The 19,786-nt window shown below is 39.4% G+C and overlaps 1 protein-coding gene across 1 annotated transcript; it reads left to right on the forward strand.

Moving 5' to 3' along the window:
- The first annotated feature begins 2,646 nt into the window (after positions 1–2,646).
- LOC143128029 (uncharacterized) lies at positions 2,647–15,258 on the forward strand. Its single transcript, XM_076289707.1, has 11 exons — positions 2,647–2,864; positions 5,682–5,954; positions 9,209–9,478; positions 9,592–9,855; positions 11,494–11,688; positions 12,592–12,803; positions 13,015–13,381; positions 13,498–13,684; positions 13,824–13,866; positions 13,981–14,016; positions 14,192–15,258. The coding sequence occupies exons 1-8, from the start codon at positions 2,795–2,797 to the stop codon at positions 13,593–13,595; spliced, it is 1,749 nt and encodes a 582-aa protein (XP_076145822.1). The 5' UTR covers positions 2,647–2,794; the 3' UTR covers positions 13,596–13,684; positions 13,824–13,866; positions 13,981–14,016; positions 14,192–15,258.
- Positions 15,259–19,786: the final 4,528 nt, after the last annotated feature.

Below are 19,786 nucleotides of genomic sequence, written 5' to 3' on the forward strand. Positions count from 1 at the left end.
AAACTTAAAATGTATTAAATTAATAACTTTTACTCAGTCGTAAATTTCAGAATATCTGGAATACGAAATTATAGTTCAGAAGAAATGTGTCATGTTAAAAGAAATGCAATCACACTCTCAAGAGATCAAGGGACAGCATCCGAAGGTTGTGTCATGTTCTGTTAGCACAATAGCACTGCTGATGACATGCAACTACAACCTCCCTTCCCCAAACACAAACGCACACAGCCATTGACAGCTAGGCCTACTGTGTGCATAAAGTTAGTAAAAATAGTGGTTAGTAGACAGTTTGTAGTAGTAGTTATTGCTTGTAAATCATGATAAGGGACACATATCATGGTTTCAAATGCTGTATGTCCCTATAAATCTATGATAAGCCTGACTGATAGAGAAAACAAAGACCTTTCTTTGGGTCCTGTTTCTTACACCTAGAAAACCTACCATCCAAATTTCACAATTTTATTTTCAGCTTTAACATTCTGCCTCTGCTGAACAATCAGGAAACGTATGAGAGCCAATCATTTGCTTTAGACAGCTGACTGGCATGAGTCACATGTCATTTTGCTTGCCTTAAAGAAAGAAGGCTTATAGCTTTGTTTTTGTTATCAAGATTCAAATTGTAATATGAAGACACATTAGAAAATTAAGTGTGCATGTTTGACTGTCATAGGCTACCAATAAGCCGTTAAAATGCTTTCCGAGCAGGAGGCAGAAGCCAACTTTTTATAATCTGTTCCTGGGGTGAGTTCAAATGACAAAATGTTGTAAAGTGTTTGATTCAACAGAAACATTGGTCTGTTGAGCACTCTGATGTTCTAGCAAGCGTAGCTGAGGCCATTGTGCGCTTTTTTATGAATGATTTAAAGCCTGATAGTGGAGGCTAAACGCAAGTAGAGTTTATCCACCTCTGAAATTTCAGAAATAATGTTTATCCACTAACTTTATGCACACAGTAGGCCTAGCTGTCAATGGCTGTGTGCGTTTGTGTTTGGGGAAGGGAGGTTGTAGTTGCATGTCATCAGCAGTGCTATTGTGCTAACAGAACATGACACAACCTTCGGATGCTGTCCCTTGACCTCTTATTAGAGTTTGTCCTCTCAAAAGAGTATATTCAACAATTTCAACTTTTAATATTCAAAAATCACACTGTAATATCCTCATTCACAATATGTACACTTATCAACACTCTAGGAACCATTTAATACCACTGGTATTGTTGGACAGTAACCTCCACCATCTTCTGGATGCCTTTTTTTAATACAAATCTGATTCAGCATGGCGGCCGTCCACCTTACAGTGATCACAGAATTCATAGTTTACCCACCTCTTATTTTACCACACCCCTGGATATAAGTATATGTTTAATTTTGATTTCAACTTTTCATTCTTCATTTAATCTGTAAATCAGTCTACTTTGAGTGGATACCCTGTGCACACTGCCTTTTAATATGTCAGTGTTTGTACTGTATACCTACAGTATATGCACAATGGTGATGCCACTGACACACCCACCAAATGAGAGAAAACATCCTCAGAAGCCTGGGGCAAGTTCAAACTTGTGTTTTAGTCAGAGTCTACCGGGTGGTTGGCTGTCCAAATGAGGTCTGACAACATGACCGGCAGGCGCTGAGTGATAAAATGGACATTCCGATGATGAGCGGCGTGCCCCCACAATGGACAGTTTGCACACCATTTTGGAAATGAAATATAGCCTAATCTTAAATCCCACATATAAGATGTATATCTTCACTCAACTAACCAATACTGCCACCAAAATAATAGGTCTGCATACCCCAAAGAACTAAACACTAAGGCCATCTCACGAATTGCTCATGTACAGTAATATCCCTGGACATTACTCACCCACTCAACCGCTACTTCTCACCCCTACCCTCTGGCAGGAGGTTTAGAAGCATAAGGTGCAATAAAGCCAGCTTCAGCAGAAGCCTAATCCCTTTAGCAATCCAAATACTCAACAACACAAAGCCCCACAGATAAATAAATATATGCAGTGCAATAATGTATGTTTTTCCCATGAAATCCACAATAATTTATGTAAAAGTCTGTGTCAAATGCCTTTGATGTATGTAATGTGTATGTCTGTGTCATTCCTATGTCTGTGACCATGTATGTGCCATCCTGTGCTTGTGACCATGAGGTGATAAGCGGTAAGTCCCGAATTTTCAAATTCTTCACATTAACCCTCCACCCTACCCTGGAAACCAATCAGAATTTAATCCCGGCCACATAATTTGAGATTGGAAAATGTGGTCTGGCTTTACTCCATTGATAAGCCTCTATGCCTGTATGAGAATCAGCCGACCAATTAAATTGTATACAATGATGGACAGATGAGAAATGGAACTTATTAATTCAGGTGACCTGAGTGCACTTCGGTTGACTTTACAGCAAAAAGCTTCTTGCTAGACGTTCAGATGTTGCTACTGCGTCTGTTCTACAAGATATTAACAGCGCAATATCTTAAAAAAATGAATAGAAAACAGTGATTAAGGCATTTGTTGAGAAGAAGGATGTTTGGGCTGTCTATAGGATTCACAGAAGGCTATTTCGTAGCACTTATTGGGTCAGTCTATCAGACGCATTTTGGTGCATCACGCCCTATAATCACATCCCAATGCTCCAGTTCCAGACTCATATTCTGAATAGAATTGAGCTCTGGCTATGTAAGGCTACCTCCACCCACTTGACACCATGTAATATTTCCAGGTACACAAAGATATTGTCTGTAAGTCTCCTTCTGTGATGCGCAGGAGGCACGGGGGACGTGGGGGATATGTCCCACGCAGTTCTGAAGAGACGGCCGTCGTCCCCCTCACTTTTGATAAGGAAAAAAAGCCTTATAGGTACGCTAAATAAATAATACATAGGATTTGCGCTAACTGTAAAACTCTTTAACAGCATCACATCACTAACCACAGCCATCTACAGTACTGTAAGACTGCACAATCTCATATTCACTCTGTTGGATATCTGAAGCCAGTTTGTGTACTAACAATCATACAATAATCCAGGCTACTTGCTTAGCATAAATCATTTATCATCATCTTTATTTGAGGCAGGCTGGTATTCGAGGCAGGCTTTTTTAAATATTTCTAACCTGCATTTAGACATGCATTTCGTTTGGAGCGGCATGCATACCGGTAGGCTATCAAAAGCATTTTCGGTTTGGTTTGGGATTTAATTTACTTTTGGACTGTTTGATTATATTGCTTAATGTTGGGACTGATGGGTACTGAAATCTGGGAGATATTTGATGAACAAAGTGTTTAATTAGGGGTTTGCACGGTGTGTCATCAGATCTGGACGTTGCCATATTGGAGATACTCGCCTCATTAGAAAGCATTAGGCACTGAAGTAAATCCCTAACATCGTCAAGGGAAATGGTTAATTATTGCCGTGTTTTAGGTTGTACCAATAGGTCCGACTGAGAAAAACATCTGGTGTAGGTATCGACTTCCAAAAGTTATTAAAAAAACAGGGAGAAAGGAGAATAATACCAGAAGTTATCGGAGGAAGGTGGGCGCTTGTGGTTGAACTTGGTACTTCGTCTCCCTCACCCAACTCATATGGATCTGCGCTGCCAATAAACCGTAATTTCTCGAAATATCGCACCTTTTCTTGTGGTCCAAGTCCTGCCCTATATGCCTTTGCATCTTAGACGGATTTTGATTAGCTTTTCTGTTGTTTGGACACGGCTACAATCACGTAAGATATCCAAAGTGCATAATACTCCATTGTACTTCATTCACAGAGTACCGCCAATATGGCCGCGCGTGCTGGGTTACCATGGTTACCGGCCAGAATGTGACGTCCGTGCAAACCCCTAATAGGCTTCAGCCTCTGGCAATTAGCTCGAAAGGGGCGGCAAGAGAATGAGCTTGAGACTACGTTTACACGAAGCAAGGTATTTTCCTAAACGAATATCTGGCCATCTACGTTTGCAAATAAAACTGCATTTAAACGAGACCGTTTATTTTTAAAATGTGTTTACACGAACGCGTGTACATACATGCTGTCATGAGCACGCCAAACCACAGTGGCAGTCTAACGATAGCCTCAAGCTCACATTAACCAATCAGAACCCTGAAAAGTCGCACGTGAGAACAAGTAAATGTAAACATTGGTCGCACATTTGGTGTAGCCTACTTCTGTGGCATACTGTGACCAAAGATCCTTGATTACTAGCAAGATAGAGCAACGTAATTCGTTGGCTGCCCAAAACTCCGTTTACCACGGTTTAGAACCAAACGCATAAACAGAGTTTTTTTTGGATAACCGTTTTACGGGGCGAATTCTCCGTTTGCGTTTAAATGAAAGGCTCAAACGTAGGGAAATGTCTTCGTTTATAAAAATACACATGCTGTGTAAACGGGGTCTGAGAACGTGTGTTGGAGACCCATGGTAGGAAAACGACTTTTCTTTGCCAACCGTAGGCTATTAATCCAACCAACATAATACAATACAATACAACATATAATAAAATATTAAGAAGAGGTTATTTCATTGACTTAAATCGAACAATGTCTTCTAGTGGACTAATGGCAATTGTTGGTAGGCTATGGTAGGCAATTTTTACCCAGTCTTGTATGGGAACCTGCCTTTATTTGTCCTGCTATAAATAGAATCAATCCCGGGCATAATTTGAGAATTTATGGTATAGTGCTCAACTTCTCCTGCTCAACATGACGTTAGCTGTTATGTTTATGATAACAAACTCAACTAGCCTATACTTATCAACTCGTTTTCACTAGCCTAAAATACAAGTCTATCAATGTTTTTGCTCTAAGACATTTATTTCAAATATAATTTCAAGACACAAATTGGATACTTCAGTTACCTTGGTGCATAAATCCCAGAGTAGGCTACCACACCCCAGAGTGATAGGCCTAGCGTTCTTATGCGTTCAGTGTGGGGAAAACAAGCTGAGAATTTAGCGGTATATCTCCTGCGCCCCTGGTGATGCAGCTGATGATGGTGGTTTCATCAGCCAACTTGACAGAAGTGTTGGAGCTGTGTATGGCTGTGCTGAGTGTTCGTGGGAGGGAGTTGACATCAACAATTCGTACCAGCGGTGGTCCAGAATCATTCATGACTGGACAGCCATACACAGCTCCAACACTTGTCAAGTTGGCTGATGAAACCACCATCATCAGCTGCATACAAAACAGTACTCGACCTGGAGAAACAGTGATCTATGGTAAAAATCGCCGGAAGAATCCACCTACCTGAAAGTTGCGCTAATTAGGATCAGCTGATTTACTAAATGTTTGGAACAAATATTTGGCAGGACTTTTTTCGAAAGTCCTTTTAGGCACATCCCTCCACTTGGCGGCCATATTGCAACACACTTTTTGGGCACTAATCAGGCATCTACTTCTGGCAGAACTGTGGATTTGCGAGACTTTGGGTTTGCATGACATCAACCTCGCTCCAGCGGCAAGACCACAACACATGATTGGCACGATGTATTCACAACACACCACATTGTAGACAACTGGCGTTACAAACTAACCTCATGCATTTCTATGAAGGATTTCTTGAGTGCTCTGTCTCCTTATTAGAAAGTCTCTTTTTTACTTTTTGCACCTGGGATGTCAACTTCTGTACTTTATGTCAAAAAACATTTTCAAATGTCTTTAATGTTATATTTTGTCTTACAGCAGTGTTGTTAGCCCCAAAACAGTTGACTGTGTATTCTGTGACTCCAACATCTGCTATTCTCACATGGATCCCACCACATGGAATGGATCAGACTTCACTCTCCTACCAGATCTCTTACCACAGTGGAGGGTCTGAGTCAGAGACCATCTCTACAGATTCATGCAGTGCAGACATCACAGGCCTGAAGCCATGCACCGACTATAGTGTCAGTGTCTGCACTAAGCTTAAGGATGGGGGAATGAGTGAACCTGCGAAAAAAGAAGTTTGTACAGGTAAGAGCTCGTCTGATAAAAAGCAAAGACAAGTTCTCAACCAGCCCACTACCTGACAAGCAGTGGTTTCAAGTGTACACTTTTTGTCAAACTGTCTATAAGTGTTTTCTTCCTTGATAAGGTCCTCACCTGTTGAGTAGATTAAATAAATGACAGTCCTGGAAATCATTAATGTACAGTAGTATGGACAAATAATATATATTCCGGAGTCCATTCAAGACTGGGATTATGTCACATCTGAAGCTTACTGGCTGTATTCACAGACAGTGTATAGACATAATTTGCTACTCTGTTATTTTCCACCGGGGACAGGCTTTTTTAAAGTTATATTTTTGGGCACTTCTACAGTAGTCTTAATTTGATAGGACAGGACATGAGCAGAGGTGGAAAAAGTATGAAAATATTGTACTCAAGTAAAAGTACCAATACCTTGATGAAATATTACTCAAGTACAAGTTAAAATACCGATCTGAAAATGTACTTAAGTAAAAGTAAAAAGTAGTTCATTTAAAATGTACTTTAAGTAAAAGTTACTTAGTTACTTTTTTTTTTTTTGGGGGGGGGGTACCAGAACAACCAGTTTTACCAGAGACTTTCTAATGAGCAGATACAGCACTCAAAAAATCCTCCATAGTAATGCATGGGGTTAGTCAGTTGTCTACAAATATCACAACCCTTCCGCTGCAAAACGTTGACATGTGAATACATTGAGCCAATCATGTGGTGTGTTGTAAAAAACATTGAGCCATCATGTGGTGTGCTGTGAAGACATCGTGCCAATCATCTGTTGTGATCTCGCTGCTGGAGCAAGATTGGTGTTGTGAAGCCTTACGCACACACGCATTTCCCCCGATATAGATGCACGATAAGTGACCAAGAAGTGTTGCAATATGGCTGCCGAGTGGAGGTACTTGCCTGAAAAGGACTTTGGTCCTAGCTCGAGTTGCTGCAGCCAGCAGCTAAGGTAGCCATGTTCATGCTCCCAGTGTGTAGCGCTGTAGCTGCAGCAACTCGAGCTAGGTAAAACCGATTGTTTCAGTTTTGTACCGACAGTCCTCAGTGATGTTGAGAAATGGAGATCTATGTGAAAAATCACCGGAGTTCTCCTTTAAGTTTGAGCAGTAGTTGATTTTCAAAGTTAGTTGCACTCATCCTTGCGTTGCTTTGCATTGAACAGTAATCCAGCACAACTGAAAAGCCCCTCACAGGCAGCTGAGGCAGGCAGGCCAATGTTGAGTTGCAGAGAGTTTTTTTAATATTTGGAAACGCAGAAGGTTCAGCAGATTAAAGGGCGTCGAACTGGGGGGGAGAGTGGGAAGTATAGGGCCCCAATGGAGGAGAGGGCCCTTGAAAAGTGGAATACGGGGGGTACAACATTTTCACCAGGCATTAGTAATAACTCAGGTAATCCACACATAAAAAATCCAAACAACTCTATAAGCAGAACAAGCTAAGAAAAATCACTAAGGCAAGGAAAGGGAAGGAACGAGCTAGAATCTGTAAGTAGTTAGAGTAGTTATCCTTTCTATCTGTGCAAATTAATATAAGCTTGGTTAGTATATTGATGGGCTATAAAAAGGTTTTTCATTACCAAGGTGTCACACAAGAAACATTTCATGATGGATAAAAGCAAAAAGCTCTCCCAAGACCTTTGCAACCTTATTGTTGCAAAACATATCAATGAAACTGGTTACAGATGCATTTCAAAACTTCAGAATCTTCAGTAAGCAGCATGGGAACCATTATCTGCAAGTGGAAGAAACATCACTGCCATGCAGGATCTCCTCGCAATATTTCTGACCAAGGATAGTCAATTCCAAGAGCCAAGGACCACTCGGAGAAAGCTCCAGAAAGACTTGAAGGCAGCCAATTCAATTAAATTCAATTAAACAATGGAAGTAACTAAAGATCAGGATTCACAAGAGGGACCCCTGGAATCTGTTTAGAACAATGGGCCAAAATCACACCTGATACTGTGACTAATACGTTTTGTCATACAGGAAATGTCTTGAAGCTGTCTTTACAAACAAAGGCTTTTCCACAAAGTATTGAAGAAATTTCAGTAGGCACGTTCAATACTTTTTTCCTGTGTCATTCCACTTTAATACACATAACTCTTATGTTTGGATTTTTTATGTGTGTTAATATAATGTGTGGTGAAAATGTCGAATAGACTCACTGGAAATTTAAATTTATATATATATATATGTCCACCATATATTTATTTTGCCTGAATATTTTAACTTCCAAATTAAATGTCAAAATGAATGTCAGACGAAATTTAAAGTTTGACTGACTGGATTTTGTATACAAAACATAGTGAAAACTGTCTAAGGTCACTCACTCTCCCTTGCTAAAGAGCTAAATGGTTTAGTCCGCCTGCACGATTCATAAGGTAGTCTATCTTTTGTTTATTTAGTTGAGCATCTAGTAGTGGACCGCTAATTGTTGTGCTGCTGGTGCAATGTCTTTCTCCAAGAAAGCCAAGTCAGGTTACTAAAAAGAGAGACATCAAAATGAGGGAAAACAACTGCTAATAAACTTCTTTCCAAAGAAAGGTGAGCACAAACGTCAAAACACGAAATCCCATGGTGTTTGCTTGAATATCTCCGCTATCATTAGTGCTAAAACGAACTGAGACAACCCATTGAAATAGCGGAAAATACACTTTCATAGGTTAGGCTACACATGTGCATCTCGTGATCCAGCTCCATCTCCATCACTTTCAGAAAGCCTGCATGGCGCCAGCTTGATTCATGTCCTGTTGTAGGCTACATGCTGATCATTATCACTAGGCTAGTGGTTTAGGGCGCAATTTCTTTTCTCTCCCTTTCTGTTTTCGTTAGTCTTAACTTTTTTTTTTACTCAAGTAACGGATGGGATTTTTTTTGTAGCGAAGTACAATACTTCACTCAAAATGTAATCAAGTAAAATGTAAAATACTGATTTTATAAACTACTTAAAAAATACAAAATACACAGAAAAACTACTCAATACAGTAACGTGAGTAAATGTATTTCGTTACTTTCCACCTCTGGACATGAGTGGGATAGTGATGGGGAGTGGGTTCAGGAAATGACCGCAGATCGGACTAAAACCTAGGTCACTATTGGGCACTGAGTGTGTATTGAGCGTTGGATGCTGCTGCTGCTGCCATTGCGCTGCAGCTCCCCCCAGAGACAGGGTTATTTGTCCAACTCTGGTCAGATGAGTCAAAACTTCTCAAGTCTTTATTATTGCGTTTTTTATTGCAGCGGTGCTAGGCCCAGTTCAGCTCACAGGGCTTTCAGTGACTCCAACATCTATAAATCTCACATGGACCCCACCACATGGAATGGAAGAAACTCCACACTTCTGCCAGATCTCTTACCACAGTGGAGGGACTGAACCACAGATCATTTCTAGAGATTCATGCAGAGCAGACATCACAGGCCTGAAGCCATACACCAACTATAGTGTCAGCGTCTGCACAAAGGTTACGGATGATGAAATGAGTAAAGCTGTTAGAACAGATGTTCGTACAGGTGAGATGATGAAGATTTAAAATTTAAATTACTTTCCTATTGGACTTTGTCCTCCAATCATATTTTTATTTTTATTTTATTGTTTTTATAATGTCTTTCTTTTTTTCTTTCAGCTGTAGCAGCCCCAGAGCAGCTCACAGTGGTGTCAGTGACTCCAACATCTGTTCATCTCACATGGAACCCACCACATGGGATGGATCAGACTCCAGAATCTTACCAGGTCTCTTACCACGATGGAAGGTCTAAGCCCTTCTTTACACATTCATGCAGCGCTATCATTGAATCCCTGGAGCCATGCAGCGACTATGTGGTCAGCGTCTGCACTAAGCTTAAGGATGGGGCAATGAGTGAACCTGCAAAACAAGTGGTTCATACAGGTGAGAGTTATTCTGATAGAAAACAAGGGCAAGTTCTTAGCCCACCCACTACCTGACAAGCACTGGTTTCACTGGACACTTTAGTGTCAAACTGCCTAATGTTTTCATCCTTGATGAGGTCCTGCTAATTGAGTAGACTAAATAAAAACATTCACAGACATGGATATAATTTGCTCATCTAGTGAGGAGTGAATAAGAAATGAGGACTATGAATATGAAATTAGGATAAATGAGAAAATGCAGCCACTAAAGCTTCAAATGACTCAACTTTGCTCATATAATATTTGTTCACACTACATATGAATGATTTCCAGTACTGTGTAATGTATTCTACTAAATGGAAAGCTGTCCATCAAAGATGAAAACTGCAGTGAAATTTTGCATCTTGTGATGTATGACAGTGTAAAAGCTAATGTGGGCGTGATTAGTCGACGTTACTTCTGTGATGTGGGAAAAGCCCGTAAAAGTCCTTTGCAAAACTAACAAGTGTAAGAGAAAAGCTAGTGAATTCAACACTTCATGGCATAGACATTTATTGATAACTGGATGAAATTTGAAATACTTTTTATGTGTTGACCTGAAAATACAAGCATTTATAAAACGTATGCATCGCTTTCTGCCAAGACTTTTTTACAGTCTTCTCCCAAATCACGGTAGTAACGTCGACGCAGCAGGAGCGGTAGAAGCAGAGCCTGTTAACGGCTACCTTTTTGTACTACTGTAGAAGTTTGGTAACATTCCGGGCAATATTAGTGGGGTAATTTACGAGATACACATTTGGTTCCAAAAACGCCAATGCTAAGCCATTGGGCTGATACATAGACTGATAGCACTAACTCGACCAATGGTCGACCAAGGGAAAAAGTGTCTGGGGGTGTATTTTGAAATGTGAAATTGTACAATTCACTCCGAACCATCGCTTTAAGATGTTTTGAATAGTCATCTACTTGATGGTGTGATGCATCAACATAAATTACACAATAGTGTCAAAAAACAACAATAGTGTCATGTCACTTTATTTATTGTAACTTAAGATTGAATTTCAGTAAGGATTAATATGTGATATCTTGACAAATATGTGGGCCGGGACTGTGGCATGTTAGTCTGTAATTTTAAGGCAATCGGTTTGCATGTGTTTTTAATTAAGGTTAACTAACAGGTTAAGTAAGGTTAACTAACGTCACAGTGTAGCAAAACTTCAGCAATTCAAGTATAGTTTACTTGATTTAAATGTTTACTTTTCCACCTCACATTAAATTACACTCATTTTAGGCAAGTGGATGGACTGAACCTTTGACCATTTCTACAGATTCATACAACGCAGTCATCGGAGGCCTGAAACCAGACACTAACTATACAATCAGTGTCTGTGCAAAGCCTGAAGACGGGAGAATGAGTGAATCTGTAGAAACAAATGTTCATACAGGTTAGAGCTATCATGATTAAAAAAAAAAGGGTTATCTCTTCAGACAGCAGACTACTGTGGGAAAACCGTGGGGTTCAGTCTGTACTTGTGTTTAAATGTAGAATATTATTTGGGGGATGAAAAAGTTGCCTGTCACATTAGTGCGGTGGTAAGCCTTTAATAGCCTTTCCAGATATCCTCATGTTAATATCCTCATATATTTTTTCAAGCAGAAATCTTAACCATGAAATTCTACACCATTGTGATTGGGAACACTCAAAAACACCACCAGGCATTGAAGGGAATGCTGATCAGCAAAGGCTTGAAAGAAGTTAAAAATGTGGAGAGCTGTGACCTAATCTTGGCTTTCTGTGTGATCGTGTCTCGTGTTGAAACAGATATGGAGGCAGCTCTTAAAGAAATACCAGGTACTGAACTTTAGATTGTCACTTAAAAGTTATACCTTTACATGATGATGCCTTTATTGGTTGATAGTGGAGGTGCATATTTGATCATCATGTCAGGTTACTTTTCAGATGTATGTGTTATGTTTTTGTTGTTATGTTTTTGTGGAATTTAGAAATGTCAAAAATGGGGACCAGGTGTCTTCAAAGGCTGATATTTACTTACTTCTGTGTGCATTGTGTTTCTCCACTGAAATGTGTTCTGAGGTTAAATTTGTCTAGTGACTGATGTTGCAAGATTTCTTTGATTTCCAGTTTTGGATGACTACTTTCTTAGTGACAGCTAGAGATATGAGCAACAGATTCTTCTTCTTCTATTTTTTGCGGGATATGGATTTCGGAGAGTGTTGGGGATGGTGGGATTCTGTAGCTCAGGATAGTGGACAGTGTCTCAGTGACTGTGATCCAGAAAGAGGTTGACAGAGCCATATGGCGTGCAAATAGACATCTGTGCTACCCACAGTATGGTGCGTCGTGAACAGATATCTGTGTTGGCTAAGCCCATTTTGAACATTTTACTCTGGGTGATGTCAGTTCTGTGAATGACTGTATTGTATAAGCTGCAGGTTTGTGTTATTTGTCATGAGAAATGTGTTCTGTGTATGTGTTGTGTTAATGAACACAGATTTGGAACACGGATCAATTAGATCATTCCCAGCCCTCTGCTATGAGAAAACAAAACTGTATTTAGACACCATCATTGGAACCCAGTAAAATGAAACTGAAATTACCCATTCAGCAACATGTTGTTGGTCATCAATTGGCCCTTTTCTGCAGTCTATACACAGAAGGCCCTGCTTAGCTTTCACCATTTGTTGCAGAGGATATATACCAACCAGTAGTAAGCCACTTTTTCTGCTCTGACAGATTCCAAGCCTGCTGTTCTGGCGGTGATGCACCACACCTGTGGTTCTGACCATGTGACCCCAGACACCAGCCGATTCGTGAGAGGGAGAAATATCATGGTGGTCGACATTTTGTTCCATGAAGACAAAGGGATACTGAGGTGTCCGAGGAACACAGAGGCAGACAATAAAATGTTGGAGATGGTTTGGGCTTGCTCTGAGCCTGGTCGACCTGTGAGTCCCATAGTGATTTTATTTTAGTTTTATTTTAGTTTATTGTTCAGTTAAATGTCCACCTTTACCTAATATCTCCTATAACTCCTAACCTATAACTCTAGTTTAAAAAAAAAATAAATATATATATATATATATATATATATATATTATTACAACAAAGATTGAAATTAAATGTAAAAACAAAAGTGTCTGGTGATATACTTTGCAGAAATATCTATTACCTACACGTCAGGCCCGGCTGCCCCCACCCATACCAAGACTGATGCTCCAAAGAACTCATCAAGTAATTTATTACCTTCCCAACATGGAAGCAGCTCAGGCAAATCCCTTGGACACAAACCGGGGTCATAAGAAAGCACTAAAAAGGCTCTTGGCAGTTCTGCTACAGAAGTCAAATACTCTGCTAAGTGGAAACACATTGGGAGCACATAAAGACGTTCAGAAACATCTCGCAGACAAAGGAGTTTTACCGAAGGAAAAGTCATCAGTGGGACAGTGTGACTTCCTCCTGGTATTCTGTTCAGTTGTTTCTTCTGTCGAAAGTGACATTGAAAAAGCTTTGAAACACATTCCTGGTGAGAAACATGCATTACTAGACAGTCTATGTTGTTTTTCTTGATCTTGTATGTATATTTTGTATATATACTGTATATAATATAAACTCTATATTATTCACGTGTGTGTGTCTCAGATGACAAGCCGTCCATCCTGGTGGTGATGCACCACACCTTTAGCACAGATTACCAGCCACCAGGTGCTATGCTAAGAGCAGCAATATGCTTATTGTAGACTTCTTGTTCTATGAAGATACTGGCTTGCTTAAGTGCCAGAGGAATGATGAGGCATTTGGCCATTTTAGTAAATGGCTACATAGAATGGCAAGTAATCTATGAAATTATCTGTTTTTGATTTAAATATATCCAGTATATAAAACATTACAGAAAAGTGGTATAACTAAGCTTCCCCAATTTAATTTAGACATTAATGTTTTTCTCTGATGATTTATTCTTCTTTTAGTTCCCAAACTTTGTGGAAAAGACTTGTCATGGGTCATGGGCATGTAAGTTACTTCTCAGTTAGAACATTCTATTTTGAGTTTATATGTCTATTTGGTTTGGCAATATTCTTCTTTATATTCAGTACCAATCAGTAAAAATATATTTTTCTCCCACAGCTTCTACTGGGGATCATTATTTTCACGTTTCTCATGGTAACCCCTTATTTAGAAACGTCTTATTTATTATATTTATTTATTGTAATCTGCTATTACTATTATATTAGGAATACTTATTATGTATATGAATAAACTGTCCATAATCACAATTTGTAGAATCGTGCATATGGTCTTGTGGTGTCTTAACATTGTTTTTATTTATTTTTTGTAGGGGTAGTAACAAGAAAGAATGAGTGCTGAAGAATGATGTCACAGCAACAGAAATCCAAGAGGTTACATTGAAAAATAATGAAAGAAGTTCTTTATATATACTGTACACTGTAAACCCTAACAGTTCTACTACTTATAAGTATTGTCGGTGTTGTACTTAAAACCTGGTATTAAGTTAACCCAGCAAGAATCTTTTGAGTTGTTTTAGTGAATAGTGAGGTTTTAATTGTATTCGAATATATGTTTTTGAGTAAACATTAGCCAATATATTTTGAATAACAAGTCATCTGACGTCATCAACATCATCAACGTCTTCGGAAAAAATGCTGTGTGTAATAAGTGTCCTCATCTGGTGAGCAATGTGTACTATTTAGCTTGCAATTGCTCTCATTAGAGAAGGAGATTGCGGATTTATCCGGTTCCCACTAATGACCAGTTATAAAACTGTGAGAGCCAGGGCACTTTGACATACTGTAGGCTGCAGTCACTGTGATTTGAAAAATGGACAAAAATATGTTTGAGTTGTCTTGGCCTTTGTGTAATGAAACTGGGGAGTCTTGAAGTCTTCAATAATTCGTTTACATGAAGCACATATATGCCGATTGAAACGCATTCCACTCAGCTAGCTAGGTGACTGGCTCAGGCTCATAAATCACTTTTAATTGCAAACAGAAAATGTCTAGCTAGCATCATGTCATTACATGCTTCTATTTCCAAAGGAATGAAAGCTGTTTATACCAACTTAATATCATGCTTATCATTGTTAATATTGTGCAAGACATGTGGTACAAACAATGTTAGAGTTTGTGGACTAGCTATAGGCTATATTTCAATGGAGCTGGTAAAAAAAGATCATTATGAGAACGTGGCCACAATGGGCTTAAAGTGACAGTGCACCATTTACAAATGAGTTAAACAGCATCAAATGAGTAGTATTTCTTAAGAAATTAATACTTTAAAACACAATTACTGTGTCAGTAATATCATTTAAATAATATAAAAGTGTTTTACTTTTACCTTTGTGGTTACTCATTCATTTTGTGATTTATGTTGTATTTAATATGCCATTTAAGAAGCTTTAGTCTTCTTTTTAATTGCGGTTAATCGAGATTAATTCATTTCAAAATATATTTTTTTAATCGTTTGACAACGATAGTAATATTGTTGGAGAAGGGGAATGGCTACACTTACAAATCCTGGGTGTTGTCACACTGATTTTGCTTTTAGATAATAATAATAATAACCCAAAATGATTGTCTTGATACTGGCATGTATAAGACTTTTTTTCCTGTCCTGGACTCGGTCTTGACTCGGACTCGAACCTCTTTGGACTCGGTCTTGACTTGGTCTCGACTAGTCCTGGTCTTGGACTTGACAAAGGTGGTCTTTACTACAGCCCTGGTAGAGGGTCTTTTAATCAAAATGCATATGTTAGGAATTGGGGGAAATATGTTTAACTGGGTAATGGACTTTTTAAATAATAGAAGTATTCAGGTGAAAATAGGGACAGAAATATCTAGAAGGTGTTTGGTAGAAAATGGGGTAGGCTACCACAAGGTAATGTTATTAGTCAATTGCTGTTTATTATCATATTTTTTCTAATGTTCAGCCAGAAATTGGGAACTATTTACAGATGATGGTAGCCTATGGAAAAGGGGGAAAAATGTGAAGTATACCCTGAAGAAGGTACAGGAAGCTCTAACCCTAGTGGTGGATTGGGGAAGGAAATGATTGCTTCAGCGAAAGTTCTACTAGGAAGACTCGTAGTGTAGCCTTTATCCCATGCTTACATGGAGCCAATGTGGAGGGTATGGAGGGTATGTTTCTGAGGGACAATGTGGGACACTGCCTGGCACGGTGATGCCCCCACCTCACAGGCAGACTCACTGATAGTGGTTTACCCATTTCTAGCACATACCACCTTACATGGTATATTAATATGCCCTATTCCCCTAAACATGTGTAATTGCTGATGTATCATGAATAGGCCAACCAATGTGTATTTTTTTTTCTAAATAAAGATTCATAATACTTTGAACATTCAATGAATTGACAGATGCACTTCCACTTACGATTTACTTTAGCTATTTCATTTTATTTATTTTTCATTATTTATTCACTTTACATAAATTATATTGTAAAATTGTAGGATTAACAGGAATTGTAGTTGCTCAACACCACAGGGACAGTTTAAAAAAAAGTCTTAACTCACAATTCCAGAGGTTCACGGAACAAGAAGGGGGAGGAAGGATGTGAACTTACGTGTTAGTAATTCAGGCGCAGGGGAAAAAAACTGTTCAGTGTTAGCCTAACGTTCACTGTAATGTTTTATGATAAAGCCACATTGGGTTTGACTTCCTCCACAATTACTTTGTTGTGTGGAATAAAATAACACTGAAAATAACAGACTTTATTTTGTTGTAGGCCTATATGTGCTTTGGGAATATTTCAGCCACCACTTGGCCTAACGTAGGCTACCGCAGTGGATAACGTTAACGTTAGTGAAGGTAATGGTAACGTTAACACTCTTTCAAGTAGGCCTATGGCTAATGAAATCTCTGATAACAGCTCAATCCACAGCAATGAAATGTATGCTTTGTGTGGTAATGATAGATGTTTGGTAGCCTATTTGTATACTGCTAGGTCCATATGATTTCCAGTGAATACAAACATCATTCAAACACTGCTCAAGTAGCTAAATTAAATGTGTGTAATCGGTCGCGTATGTAACTCTTCTCGACTTGTACTTTGTTAATAATGTTGTCATAACTTGTGTTACCTGTAACCTGACCCTAGCCAGATGAATTTTCGCTCCGCTTAGCTCCGCCTAGCTTCACTCACATCCATCTGGGACCTCTTCCATTGAGAGCGATTTCTGCAACCGATTTTATGGTACAGCCAATCAGGACGCAGGGCGGGAGTTTCATAGATGTGACATAGTGGTGAGTTGCAGTTTTGAAAACGAAAGTTAAGGGTTGTTTTAGGACATGTTTGAGTAGCCTACAGTATGCCTGTTGGCAGCCACCCTGAGCAGTCAAAGGCGATTCAAAACGAGTCAGAAAAGTCGAGACAGGACCAATCGTCAAAATTTCGGTGTCCACCACTCTAGTTCATCCAAAACAAACCAGAAAAGGGACTCAAAGTGCTAAAAACCGGAATTTTCCTTTAACCTGTTTAGGGACCGTTCGTTATTTATAAACGGGGTCACCGGAGGAAAATAGGGGAGGGTCATGTCTTTTTATTCTTTGTTGAGGGGAGGGTCACCTAACTTTTTTTTGTCTAGGAGGGAGGGTCACCCATCTTTTGTATTAATGAAAACAGCAAAAAATCAAAGTGGCTTGTTTGATTGTTGATTTCTGTCGCCATAAAACGTTCTCTTTCGTTCCATAGCTCTGTCAACATTGAACAATGAAAATGAGGGAGATTTCCCGGGTTTCTCACGCAAAATACGGAAAATGTCAACATTCGTCCCCATTAACGTTGGAAGGGATGGAGCAACAAAGTAGCCTACTTTATTAACGCCTAACAGCCTATATCCATTTGGTCAACTTTATCCAGCCCTAAAAAGCTAAATTTAACTTTGGTTTACTTGTAGTTTACCGTGTAGCCTAACTTTAAACAGTGTGCATGCTTAACACAAAGCATACTTGTGCTTAATAGACCTCTCCAGAATATATCCCGCCTCCTAACTTCCGTATCCATCCAACTTCCGGGCATGGATTGTCTATGGGAAATAACATGGCGTTTTGAAAGATCGTACCTGTCAAACTCTGTAGGTGACAAAGTAGAAAAAGCTGCTGGGCAGATTGGCCTACACACTTCTGCCATCTAGTTTCCACTGGATTTTTTTATTTTCAAATCAAAAAATCCAGTGGTAACTATATGGCAGAAGTGTGTAGGCCAATCTGCCCACCGGCTTTTTCAACTTCGCTACCTACAGATGTTTTGACAAGCATTTCTACCAATTGACCTTGTTCCTGCCCATCTCTAGCTTTGCTGTCTCCATCCTTTCTGTTTTTGTTGTTTGCAAAAAAATATATCGTATTTATTGGTAACCAGCAACAAGTGCAATTTGTTAATCGCTGTCATTCTCTCTCCTGCCAACAAAAATGTGTTAGGCCTACGTTTCAAGTAGCAGTGCGTAATTCTGCTTCATAAAGTTAAACAAATACATTTGGTCATATAAATAGCCAGTTTATGGTCTACAGTGTAGTTGGTAAGTTATGGTAGGCCAACTTGGAGTGAATATACAGGGGGAATTCTTTGTCTAGCTGAGTAGCCTGGCAGGTGCGGACGTAGGCATAGCCTACGACCGAACACCGCAAGCGCTAATGAATCGTGCTCTCATGACAACCACGTCGTTAACTTAAATAGGCCTACTGTAGGTTAACATCACTCTGAGTTCGCATTCAAGCAAGCAAAACGATGATTTGAATACATCTGTTTCACTGGAAGGCAGGGCAAGGGGTAACAACAGGACAACACAGAGACAGGCCAGAATGCAGGACTAATGTTATGAGTATTACAGTAATATGGGATATTCTATGGGAAAATATTAAAACGGCAAGACAGCAGGGAAACGTTAAAATGATAAACCCGGAAAAGTGGCATGTTAGGTATTTTTTGGTCCCTGTGATTATTTGTCAAATTGTGCAAACGGCCTTTTCAAGTCATTTGAGAAGGAATGAGTGTAGCAAGCTCCCAAATTGACGCTCGTCTGAGAAATTGAGTTTTGGATAATGTTCAGCTTCGGCAGCTTTACAAGGACTGAGGAAGCCTAGAGACGAGTCCATAGCAACAAGTTCATGTGTTGAATTTGTTATTACCCAGTGTGCTTTGTTGAATGGTCTCAATGCTTTATTGTTTTATTTCATGTGAATACTTACTAGAGGAGTAACTTTTCAAGTAGGCTAATGCAGTTGCAGGAAGTGTGCATTTAGTTCAAAGTCAAAGTCAAAGTCAAAGTCAGCTTTATTGTCAATTTCTTCACATGTTCCAGACATACAAAGAGATCGAAATTACGTTTCTCACTATCCCACGGTGGAGACAAGACATATTTTACCAATTTTAAGTCCACAGACAAACATAACATTCAAGTAAACAAAAAAGTAAGTAAATAAGTAAATAAGAGGGCACATATAATGAAAAAATAAGAGCAGCAAAATTTGGTTGAAATTGTGCATAGACAGTCAATAAAATAAAATACTAGTGCAAAGTCAGGCCAATAAGAGGCTGAGGTAGTTCTGTTTGACCTAAGTAAGAAATAAAGTGGCATAGTGGTGCAAGTTATGTAAGAGCAGCAGAAGTGTTGTGTTTTCAGGACAACAGCAACAAGTTGCAAAGTGTACAAGTGTGCAAGTGGAGTGGTGCAGGCGGCCATTGTGGGTCCAATGTCCAGGATGTTATGTAGCTGAGGGTGGAGGGGGGAGAGGAGGGAGAGAGTTCAGCATCCTAACAGCTTGGTGTATGAAGCTGTTGGTGAGTCTGGTAGTGCGGGAGCGCAGGCTTCTGTACCTCTTCCCAGAGGGCAGTAGATCGATCAAACAGATTGTGAGCGGGGTGACTTGCATCACTCACAATTTTGGTCGCCTTGCGG

This window comes from Alosa pseudoharengus, unplaced genomic scaffold (genome assembly GCF_046254945.1).
Source record: "Alosa pseudoharengus isolate Yale_2024_CS ecotype anadromous, Long Island Sound unplaced genomic scaffold, YU_APseudo_1.1 YU_APseudo_1.1_scf_17, whole genome shotgun sequence".
NCBI classification, from domain to species: Eukaryota; Metazoa; Chordata; class Actinopteri; order Clupeiformes; family Clupeidae; genus Alosa; species Alosa pseudoharengus.